Source organism: Gossypium raimondii, chromosome 8, assembly GCF_025698545.1.
Source record: "Gossypium raimondii isolate GPD5lz chromosome 8, ASM2569854v1, whole genome shotgun sequence".
Lineage (NCBI taxonomy): Eukaryota > Viridiplantae > Streptophyta > Magnoliopsida > Malvales > Malvaceae > Gossypium > Gossypium raimondii.
Window position 1 is genome coordinate 45,667,638 of NC_068572.1, and position 11,569 is coordinate 45,679,206.

The 11,569-nt window shown below is 34.3% G+C and overlaps 2 protein-coding genes and 1 long non-coding RNA gene across 9 annotated transcripts; 1 reads left to right on the forward strand and 2 right to left on the reverse strand.

Moving 5' to 3' along the window:
* The first annotated feature begins 1,200 nt into the window (after positions 1–1,200).
* Positions 1,201–3,904, forward strand: LOC105791657 (protein GRAVITROPIC IN THE LIGHT 1). 6 transcript variants are annotated; one of them, XM_012619836.2, is made up of 3 exons: positions 1,201–1,346; positions 1,868–1,926; positions 2,371–3,904. In XM_012619836.2, the coding sequence occupies exon 3, from the start codon at positions 2,437–2,439 to the stop codon at positions 3,703–3,705; it is 1,269 nt and encodes a 422-aa protein (XP_012475290.2). In that variant the 5' UTR covers positions 1,201–1,346; positions 1,868–1,926; positions 2,371–2,436; the 3' UTR covers positions 3,706–3,904. The 6 variants fall into 6 exon arrangements, with proteins under 6 accessions (XP_012475290.2, XP_012475289.2, XP_012475294.2 ...); XM_012619835.2 differs by having other exon boundaries at positions 2,435–3,904; XM_012619840.2 differs by having other exon boundaries at positions 2,450–3,904.
* Positions 3,905–4,333: 429 nt separating this feature from the next.
* Positions 4,334–7,129, reverse strand: LOC105791658 (plasmodesmata-located protein 8). Of its 2 annotated transcripts, XR_008198766.1 has the most exons (4): positions 6,298–7,129; positions 5,577–5,688; positions 5,367–5,477; positions 4,334–4,671 (listed from the first exon to the last, which is right to left on the reverse strand). XR_008198766.1 is itself a non-coding variant. In XM_012619842.2 (3 exons), exons 1-3 carry the CDS (start codon positions 7,040–7,042, stop codon positions 5,459–5,461), a joined length of 876 nt encoding a protein of 291 aa, XP_012475296.1. In that variant the 5' UTR covers positions 7,043–7,129; the 3' UTR covers positions 5,296–5,458. The 2 variants fall into 2 exon arrangements, 1 of the variants encoding a protein (XP_012475296.1); XM_012619842.2 differs by lacking the exon at positions 4,334–4,671 and having other exon boundaries at positions 5,296–5,477.
* Positions 7,130–8,389: 1,260 nt separating this feature from the next.
* Positions 8,390–9,640, reverse strand: LOC105791659 (uncharacterized). The gene is made up of 2 exons (XR_001133050.2): positions 9,319–9,640; positions 8,390–8,608 (listed from the first exon to the last, which is right to left on the reverse strand). It is a non-coding gene; the product is annotated as an uncharacterized LOC105791659 (long non-coding RNA).
* Between the last annotated feature and the right edge of the window lie 1,929 nt (positions 9,641–11,569).

Consider the following 11,569-nt stretch of genomic DNA (forward strand, 5'->3'; position numbering starts at 1 on the left):
GTTCCAAATTTGATATCTTTAATTCCACTCATTAAAGATTATTTCCATTTAATAGAATATGATTAATAGAATTTTTTCATGCAAAATTTAAACATTTTATTGAAATAATATTCTAATTAAGATTATTTTATTTAATAAATTATAATTAATAGGTTTGCTTATATGAAATAGGTATAATTTTATTAAAATTTTCAACAATATGTTATTATAGAGAATTGATTTAATAAAGAATGTATTTCATAATTACGATTATTACTTATATAAGTGAAAATTGTTATAAAAAATTAAAATAATATATTTTTAAAAAACCAAAATATTAGACCTTTAAAATAATAAACTGCCGAAGGCGGTTTGCCGCAGTTTTCGTCGAAAAAAAATCCTTTTTTCCCCTAAATTTTGCTTTTTTTGGTTTAAAATTGAATTTTGAAACATTCAAATCATTATTTTCCTTATTTACTTGAAGTAAACACCGGACCTTTTTTTACATAATTGTCTTATATCATCCTGTTATAGGTATAAGTCAACTCATTCCACTTTTGAGAAGTTCCCTAAAATTTTCTATTTTATTCAATTTAGTCCCTAAAACCTAAATAGTCATATTTTCAAATCTAAGCTTCATTTTTCAATTCAAATTCAATTTCATCCTTCCATAACATTCAAATATTATTAAATACAAAAATTTCATGCTAATTTTGAAATAATTACACTTTAGTCCCTATACTCGTAACTAACAAATTATACTTTACAAATTAGTCCCTATTCATCTCTAAGCAGTTTGTCAGCGCGTAGATCTCGAAAAATTATTTGAAATCAAAAAAAAATTCGTCTCAATCGGACAACCGAGCCAAAAGTTATGGCCTTTCAAAGTTTTCCAAGCTAAAAACATAAACTGTTCATGCCACGTCAGCAAATCGCGTCATCGTAGGCGCGATTTGTGTCCACGTCAGCAGGTCGCGCTGACGTAGACGCGATGTCCTGACACGTACCCTGACATCGCGCTTACGTGGACGCGATTTCCAGGAAAATGGCCCATTCCGGTAAATAATCAAAAAATGCCCATTTCGGTAAATTTAAAAAAAAACGGCTTTTTTGGTATTTTTCCCTGAAAATTGTTATAAAAAATTAAAATAATATATTTTAAAAAAACCAAAATATTAGACCTTTAAAATAATAATAATAAAAGAAGAAAACTTGCCCCATCGTAATCATAGGGTTTGACTTACTTTGTGATTGTCCTGGCGTACCGTGGACCGATGACCCGAACATAAACTTTACCAAATTTTCCCAATGCTTTGCTTTGTCTGAAGATATTCCCTCCATTTTACCCGCCCAACATCTCCAGTCAGGTAAAGTTCCTCATCCCGACAAAGCTAAACAAAATAATATTAGCAGCCCAAAATTCTACACGCTTAACTGCCTTAACTTTTGGTCTTAATGTGTTTCAATTTCTTGCATTTTTCTGTTTCTGCTTTAAAGTAAGGGCATTGAATAACAACCTTAAACGTTTGTGTTGTTGCTGGAATCTTGTTTAAAGCTTTGATGGGGTTTGCTAATTGAAAAACATGTTTTTTTGCCGCTTGTTTTTCTTTACTCAAATATGTGATCATGCTTTGGGAATCGTATTCGCTATTGAGGAATTTAGAGTGGGTGTATCTGATTATTTTAGGATTAGTTGTTGAAAAGTTTATCATTTTAGTTCTTGGAATATTGCCTTTCTCTACCTGGGGTTTGTGCCTGTGAGATGGACTTGGAATGATGAATGAGGGAGTTGTATTATTCACTGGAATTTTATTTTTAACCATTTATTAATATTGTTTTCGTATTGTTTTTCCCGAAAATGTAATTTGTTAATTACTGTTGCTTTCAGGTTTTCAAGATTATTATGGTTGCTGGATATAACCTGAAGAGGGCTCGCTGTCTTTTCAGGTATGCTCGGGAACTTTGTCTTCTGTTATACATGACATACTACTTTGTGTTCTCCTGAGGCGTTTGGTAACCAGAATCCATGCCTAATGATTCAAAGACACCGTGCAATAACAGTATTTCAAACCTCTATATGTCTGAGTTATGTGTTAGATGTAGGAAACCCCTTTTTGTTGTATACAAATTTCAATTTCCAAGTTGCCATAGAGCAGAGCAAAATCAAACAAGTGATACTGTTAGGATTAAGACTGAGAACATGGCGAGTCTATTAAGTATTGAGATTGTTGTAGATTTGCATATAATCATGTCTAGATAGCAGTGCATTATGAAAGGCAAGTTTTCTTTATATATATATATACCATTTTTCAGTTGTCTTCGATCTTATATTTACTTGTGTCCCCTCTAATATGTGCTAGATTTTATTAATAACATTGTTAAAACTTGTAGGTGTTGTAGTAGCAGTATTTTCTCTGAAAGAGTCCGTTATAAGTCTCCCCTTGGTTTGTAACAGATATGCTACCGACAGGGTCAAAAGATACTCAACTCCGTGAAAGCAACAGCCAAAAAGTTCACCCTCAACCAATGGAAGACAGCATGAAGCAGAATCCAGAAGCTATGGAAGCTTTTATATCCAAAATATTTACAAATATTTCCTCCCTTAAGTCGGCCTATATTCAGCTCCAAACTGCTCATACTCCTTATGACCCTGAAAAAATTCAAGTTGCTGATAAACTTATAATTTCCGAGCTGAAGAATCTATCCGAACTAAAGCACTTCTACAGAGAAAACAACCCGAAACCAGTGTCTGTTTCTCCTCAGGATTCTCACTTAGCTGCTGAGATTCAAGAGCAGCAGAGCCTGCTGAGAACCTATGAAGTTATGGTAAAGAAGTTCCAGTCTGAAATTCAGAATAAGGATTCGGAGATTCGTCAGTTGCAGCAGCAAATTGAAGAGGCAAATCAGAAGAGAGTGAAGCTAGAAAAGAACCTAAAGCTTAGGGGGTTGTCTATGAAGGAATCTGAAGGCTCGGGGGAAGCAAACGGATTCTTCCCTGCGGATTTGACCCCTGAGCTCTTTGTATCAGCCGTTGAATCTGCTTTCAAAGCTATTCATGATTTTTCTAAACCATTGATCAACATGATGAAAGCTGCTGGCTGGGACCTTGATGCTGCCGCTGACTCGATTGAACCCAATGTTGTATATGCCAAGAGAGCTCATAAAAAATATGCATTTGAGTCCCATATTTGCCAGAGAATGTTCAGTGGGTTTCAAGTGGAGAATTTCTCAATTAATTTAGATAATCTTACAGTCAATAAAGAGAGCTTCTTCCACCAATACCTGGCTCTGAGGGAGATGGATCCGTTGGACGTGCTAGGCCAGAATCCTGATTCCGTATTCGGTAAATTCTGCAGGAGCAAGTACCCTGTGGTCGTCCATCCAAAGATGGAAACTTCATTCTTCGGAAACTTGGACCAGCGGAATTATGTAATCAGAGGTGGGCATCCGCGGACTCCATTTTACCAAGCCTTTCTAAAATTAGCCAAGTCTATATGGCTTTTGCATAGGCTAGCTTGTTCATTCGATCCTAACGTGAAGATCTTCCAAGTTAAAAGGGGAAGTGAATATTCAGAGGTTTATATGGCAAGTGTAGTGAACAACTTGATAATGGATGAAACTGATGAGAAGCCTAAAGTTGGGCTAATGGTCATGCCTGGCTTTTGGATTGGCAGCATCGTCATTCGGAGCCGAGTTTATCTTTCAGGAATGAAGGTTAATGAGTAATTACAAGCTCTATGCCAAATCTTTGTTCCAGTACGTAACATGTATTAAGCGTGTGCAGTTTTCCTTTATAATGTGTTGTTATTGCTCTCTACTTCTGTAATTGTATCACTAGTAGCTCTTTGTTTCTCTATCAATCGAACCATGTAATGTCATGATCCATGAGTATTCAGTTAATTGAATCAATCCGCATTTAGTCAAAGGATCATGTTTGAGTGAGGGCAAATTATCTTAATCCGATAAACGCTACAGATTTAATAATCTAGAAAATATATGATTCAGGATAATTGATGAAAGATATGCCAAGATTCACGTTTGATTGATTTTGCCGAGAACCCACTCATCCACATGATCTCTTTCAGGTCAAAAGTCTATCACATCCTATCCTTTTTGCTCAATCAAATGGATATATGTACATGCACCAAAAAGTCAAACAACATTCCCCACATGCTCTTATTCTATAATAAACTGCAAATAATATTGTAAAATCAAATGGGGATTTGTACAGATAAACCATGGATGATTACTATATATTTATACTGAGATTTGATTAAATAAACTCATTGTTGTCTTGTAGCTCCAAATACTGCGCACTCGGCGGCAATTTAACATACCCGACACAGAATTATTCATAAACCATATTCTTATTTTATTCTCCTTCATTACCTCGTTACACAATTATGGCTCTTAATCCACGTAAACTGCAAGCTACCTATGGCTTCGCATGTGGCCAGCTCTCACTGTTCTTTCTATATATATATGTTTATCCAACTTCAATTCTTCAATTTATAGTCTATATTTTTCAGCTTCACGTCTTGATCAATGGCTAAACTCAGCCTCTCCCTTCTGCTCTTCTTTTTCTTCATCTTTTGCATTAACATTGGCACGGTTGAGCCATTAAATAGAGCGGCACATTCTCAAGCTAGGACCTTCATTGAGGCGTCATGTCGGACCACACGCTATCCGGCCCTATGTGTTAAATGGTCATTAACTTCGTACCATTCTAGTATTAGTAATTTATTAATCATTATCTTCAAATACCCTAATATCAACTGAGGTTTAAATACTAGCTAGGATAGATTTAAGTGAGTCAAACTTTAGACATGTTAAAAGAAAAAAAGGGAATGTGATTAGAATTTAGATGTGTTTTTTTTTTAATATGCTAGGTTTAAGTAATTTATAAAATAAATATAAGTGTATTTTAAATATATTCCACATCAGCTTCATTGATATGGTATTTGTAGTTTAAGGATTGATTTGAAATGCTTTCAAGATTAAAAATTAAATATGAGGATTGAATTAAAATTGCGGGGCATTCCGAATGAAGAATAAATGGGCTTCAACGATGATGCATGGAGGCCCATGGAAGACCAAACAAGCCCAAGCTTAAGTGGAATTAAAACCCATAATTTATCATATCAATGTCTTCAAAACGATTTGCAAACAAAACTGGAGATGTCACGTATGGTTTAGTTTGTACCATGATTTAGTCCTTTTATTATAGGGATGATTTGGAGTCAAAGAGTGATGAAATTAATGTTTTCTTAAACTGGCCATCACTTGCGATTATCCTAATATCCAAAACTATTGAGCTAAATGAAAACATAAGAATTTCACCATTGTATATTTTAAAACTGAAAATAAATAGGTGAAAAAGTAGGCACCTTAAAACATAGAATTAGAAAAACTCAACCCAGCCCCCAAACCATTGCTTGAAAATCTAAACTTGGTAGCAAGGAAGGGCTTTACATAGTCGTTAAACCTGTTGTTTCATTCTGGGAAAAAAGAAAAAAGGGTCACTGTTATTATGTGTAGAAGCAGTATGCTATATAGGATGAAGAAACAATTAATAACATGAAGTAGAAATTACATACCCATTGCCATGGCAAAATGAGAGAATAACAATTAGAACAGCTAGACCTGCTAATACACCCACGATGAGGGCTACTGTTTTTCCAATATGATCCTCATCTTGGTGGGAGGAATCTACGCACAACAATAACAAATCAAAATGTTCCATGCACTATGTAGGGTAGAAATTATATTCTTCTTCTCTATTTCATAATTGCATGTATTATTGAGAGATGAGAGGAGAATTTTTGAAGAATATTTTTTTCCATGCACTATATAGGGTAGAAATTATAATGGATTATTGAAATGTTCCCCTATGCCTTCCTTATTTCTTTTTTTAATGAGGCAACACGAATCATATGGTTCTTATTCGAATTAAAGTCGGAGATGATGGCTGGAATTGACAATGTGATCATGCACAGATGTGTTCTTAGTACAGCATCGTACTGATCATAACAACAATAACCACCACTAACTTATAACACAGTGCTTATGGCATGGATATAATAATATGAAGCTTTTTTTATTTTAATAATGGAGGCGGTTTTTTCTTTCGAAATGACGAGTATGTAGCATTACCCCCTTAATGTCTTTTACTTTATAAAAGGATCACTTGTTGACTCTTGGCCTTTGTCTAATTATCTCTAAGTGAGTCAATATCATGTAACCCTGGTTCTTCTACCCTAACAATCAGTTTCTAACCAAAAATGATCTTACTATAGTTAAAAAGGATATGAAATTAACCTGCAGAAGAGAATTCTTGATAGTATCCAGATGCCCAGTACCGAGCATAACACTGCCCCAAGAAAACATCAGCTGCCGCAGCTGATCCGCATAAGCTCTTCAGTTTCCCAACAGCATCCCCAAGGCAAGAGGAGCAATCACTCGAGCTCAAATCCCCCATACACTGGGAAAAACCCTCGACCATACCCGACGAACTGACTTTAAAACCAACGCCCGCCTCCAAATCGGCTAACACTATATCTCTACGCCTAAAGAACTCCACGTCGTTATTAACACTACTTTTACTGCATTTCTTGAACTTCAGACTTGTATCGAGTGTCCCCAAGAAACTAGCACGGTCGTATCTTAAATAACAGCCTTCTAGTTGTAATGAAGCACCGTAGGAGTAAGGGCAAACCAACCCTATCTGGTTAACGGCACTTTGCATGCATCTTGAGCAGTCGGGTCTCTGTAAATCACCCCTGCACTGGTATAAGCCATAGACGGTGGTTCCATCTGGGGGCGTTGAGCTTCCATTTCCGGTGGCATAGGTATTGTAGGAGACTTGAGAGGCTGAGGTAACAACGGATGATAGAAAAGCGTTGAGGTTAGCTTCAAATGGGGTGTTGGGACCGTACTTTTCCTGAGAGCAACCACCATAGATGAAGATATGAGGTTTGACGAGAAGGCCATGACTGAGTCTGAGAGACAGGAAGAGAAAGAAGAATCCCAGGGCTGTGGAGTGTAAGTGAAGGCTCCCCATCATTTTTCTTTTGTGGCCCTGGATTCGTTTCTTCAATTTGGCATTGCTTTCTTTTGTTTTTGTTGGTGTAGGAGACAGTGAGTGAGAAGGCTTTGCTTTTCCTTTTTGGTCATTTAATCATTCTTCAGTTCTTAGATTCCAATTAAGAAAGGGCCCATTTGGTCTTCATGGCTGCACCACAATATTTCTACCTCCATGTTCGGTAAGTAGCCATAAAGTCCAGCATATATATATAGGTTTACTTTTATTTCTGTCCCAGATTTGTATCATTGGGACTCGTAATAAGGTTGTTGGTGCGATTGATATCGATATTTCCAAGCCATTTGCATTCATCCAACCCTTTCAAAAGTAAAAAAAAAAAAGGGGTCTAGTATATGACTTGGTGCCAGTAGGAAGGGAGCAGATTGCTCTCGTATCAAGAAAATCAAATCACATATATTCCTACCCTACCCTTTTTAACTTTTAACAAAGGGAGGATAGGGTTTTTGAAATTAAATAAATTAAATTATTCACTTAAATAAAATTGAATTAATTTTTGTAATTGGAAAAAGAATACTTTTATTTCCTTTAATTTTATATCGTATTACTTTTATTTTTAATTTTATTTCAAATTTATTATAAAAATATTAAAAATTAAATCAAAAATTTTTAATTAACTCAAAATATTTATTTTCTCACATGGCCAACAATCCAACATAAAATTTCCATGTCTTTTACTATTCTTAACCGGTATATATTAATTTGAGTTATATATATATTAAATGATAAAATTGAAATGAATATCATAAACAATTTAATTTATCAATTTGGGTTTTAATTATTAATGCATATAGAATTTTAAATTTGAGTAGGTTTGAGCTTTTAATGACACGTTTGGTTCACTAGAATGAAATAGAGCAGTAATGGAATTAACTAAACATAACAATGAATTGGTTGGATTGAATGAAATGAGTATTGTAATAATATTCATTCATTTGGTTGGGAGGAATATATATAAAAAACTCGAATGAAAAATATGCTCTTTAATAAATTAAATCATGTTTTACTTTTGTAAAATCATTAAAAACTAAAAGCGTTAAATGTTGAAATGACAAATATACCATTTAGTTTTTTTAACATGTAATTCAATTATATTTTAGTATACTTTATCGTATACTATTATTTTTGTATTTGCACATAACCTTATGTTTTATAAATTGAAGATCCAATTATACCACTTACATAAGTTTACTAAATATCCAACATTAGATTCTGTTATAGTAGCATTATATTTTTCTTAATAACATCGCTAGTATTGCTAAAGAGTGTTACTATCAAAATAAAAATACAGTTAAAGAAGTAGCACCAACGTAATCCAACAATCATCTCAGCATCTATCTTAACATAAAAAACCGTGGTCGGCTTTCAAGAGTCTAATTATAGTAGAAAATTCATTTACACATCTACAAAAAGTGACAATATTAGTATTACATACTTCCATGCCATTATATCATCCTACAAGTACATACAAAAAAAAAAGTTGAAGTAAACTTCAACACCACACCAATCACACATACAAAAATTGACAGCCTACAATTACATACAAAGGGTGATATTAGTTGAAAAAATTCTCTAACTAAAAAGATAAATAATAGCAAAGATGCCACCATAATCAAGCTGAAACAACCACAATGCTAAAAGCTTCCAGAGCAAACCAATAATAAAGATGAAACAGATTTAAATGGATTGTAGCCATGCTTCTGGCTGCATTTTTTTGTTTTTTGTTCTTTGTTCTTCTTGACTTAAAAACACTAAAATTTTACTTTTAACTAGACAAATGACTCGTGAATGTGGGTGTTATCATTTAAGAGTTTAAAATTATAGAAGTGATATCTATTGGAATCATAGAGAGAAGTGAAAAGGATAGTAATGTTAAAAATAATTGTTAAACTCAACCCGAAAGAAATAATTTTAAAGTTGGAGAAGGGAAATTCTAATCTCGCACAAGCTAAAAATCCCAGATCTAAAATACCCTATACTTTTCAAATACTAATCATTTAAACACATAAAAAAATTGGGGATGTTTCAGAGTGGATGAATAAAGTAGTTCAAGTAAAGGAGAAAATTGGGATCTTACTTTCTGAGCTTTTCTTGTTAATTTGTAAATCGAATCAGGTTTTCTTGGTTGCCTTTTTAGATTTTGCTTGTAAATTCCCTTTTTCCCTTTTTGGAAATCAAAGGAACTACCACAATAAGCAAGTAAACTAAACAAAGAGAAAGAAATCAAGACATACACAAACCTCCGAAGTTGGATGATAAAGAGATTTACAGCCTCCAAACTAAGACTAGAGTTGAATGAGGTCAGTGGGTTTGAGATTTTCTAGTTAGGGAAGAAGCTCGGGAATAAATTATTTTTTCTCTATTCGTTAGAGCGTTGAATTGAGATTCAGAAATAGAGTGTTAAACAGCCCCACCCATAATCCATAATTCATCCAAACCAAACCTTTGTTTTGGAGTATTTTACTGTAGAAATCGAAATCGGACCTGAATGGAATAGTCATTCACCCATAAAAGTATTAACTTTTAATGAGCATTTGGGTTGAAGATTGAAATTTTGGTTTGCATATGTAAATGGCTTATGGTTTAATTGGTTTAAAATGTCAAAACTGAAAACCGACCGAATAAATAAATTAAACTGTCCGAATAAATCGAAAATTTTGATTTTTTTTTATTTAGAATTTTCTTACATAAATGAAGCTATACTGAATTAGGCTTAAAGTAAATCAAAACATCTAATAAGAGAGAATCCAACTGGGCTTGTTGAATATATATATATATATGTCCAACAAGTAGGACGAATTTCTAGTATTGTAAGCCCATTTGTTCACTATTGTTTATTAGTAGGGAAGAGAAATCCTAAAAAAAGGTTTTGATTCTTATGTTACTCATCGATGAAGATATCCATCAACTTCGGATGAAATGCAATACAAAACTTTGAATCTAATCCACAGGAATAAAACGTGTATTGAGGTCAATCAAATAACAAAAATAGGGGGGATAATTTCAAACACAAACATCAAATCTAGCAGAGTTTAACCCAAATAGTAATGCTAGTCCAGGCTACTTTATCTTACGCTTGCCATTACCCTATTGCTTCATATACTCTTTAGTTTTACACGTTCAAGTTATAAAATCTGTTCATGAATATAATTTCAACTTTTTTAATGTTGTTAGGATAATTTTTATCACTGGCTCAAAACTAGAATGAGTTTGGGCCGGATCCTAATGAGCTCGCTATCCTTTGAGGTTACATGTGCATAATGTCATAAATATGTCTTGTGTCTAGAGTAGGATACGTGTTTATATGCATGAAGCATGTCATGTCAATGAACAATACCCATATCATATAAATATACATATACCACTACCTAAGAGAGATAGAGTAGAACACACAACAAATGCTTATTGTAATACCCAATTTTGCCCCGGGCCCAATTAATAAATAAAACCAATAAAAAAAATCCAATTCAAAGTCCATATTTAAAGTCCAGTTATAGTACCCGATTACAGTAATAAACTAAACCCAATTAACTAGGCCCAACTTAGCCCAATACCCATAAGCCCGAAAAATGTTTTCAGAAACCCTAGGGTTTCTGGAACCTTCAGTCGCCACTCTTGCCCTCCGCACGCCGCGCGCCTCTGCTCTCGCCACGTCCACCGCCTCCGTACACTGCCAGCTAGCCTCCGTACCTACAAATAGGACGAAAAAAATAGCACAGAAAAAAAATGAATATTGTTTTTATTTATTTATTTCGAATATTCGGCTATAAAACTAAATAGAATACCTTTGTAAATTTTTTACATGGACGAATACGAAATAAAAAAAAATACCAAAGAAATCTAAGCAAAAAAAAAAGGATATTCGAAAGGTGATTTTAGAGTATTTTTCTTTTTTCTTCTCTGGATGTTCTTTTCTGTTTCTTTATTCATCAATCATATGCTAAAAAAAAAACAGGAAAAAGAAGAGTTAGAGGATAAGGAATTTACCTGGTGGCTGAGTCTTCATCTGCTCCGTCGTAATCGAAGTTGAGCGAAGGTTGGGAGGCCATAGATTGGCCTGTTTGCTGAGCGGCGCATGGCTAGGGTTAGCCATTTGTTTTCAAAAGTAGTCATTAGGTTTTTTTTATTATTTTTTTTAGTTTATAAGTGCTGAGCAACGGCACCGTTTGGGACCTAGGTCAATGGTTTCAAAACGGTGTCGTGTTGGCCTTGACCTGCGCGGTGACCCAACCCAGGGGAAAGATCCGCGTGTTTTCGCTTCAGTGGGATATTTGTGCAAATGGTCCTCTTGCTTTTATAGCGCATCCGGATCAATTCTTTCATTTCTTTTAAATTTGGCCTAACATTTATTTTTGCTTCATTTTAGTCCATATCGCAGTGTTGCGTTTTTTGGAGGATGGGGAATATTTCCCAATTAGTCCCCCACGTTATTCACGCGCTGCATTTTTGCCCTTCAATTTTATTTTATTTTCGTTTTTTTCTTTTTGAATT

Excerpts from the sequence above, each read along its gene's own strand:
- LOC105791658 (XM_012619842.2), bottom strand. The coding sequence starts at position 7,042 with ATGATGGGGAGCCTTCACTTACACTCCACAGCCCTGGGATTCTTCTTT. Across the intron at positions 5,689-6,297 it reads TCAAGAATTCTCTTCTGCAG|ATTCCTCCCACCAAGATGAG; the intron begins GTTAATTTCATA and ends TGTTGTGCGTAG.
- LOC105791657 (XM_012619836.2), top strand. The coding sequence starts at position 2,437 with ATGCTACCGACAGGGTCAAAAGATACTCAACTCCGTGAAAGCAACAGC.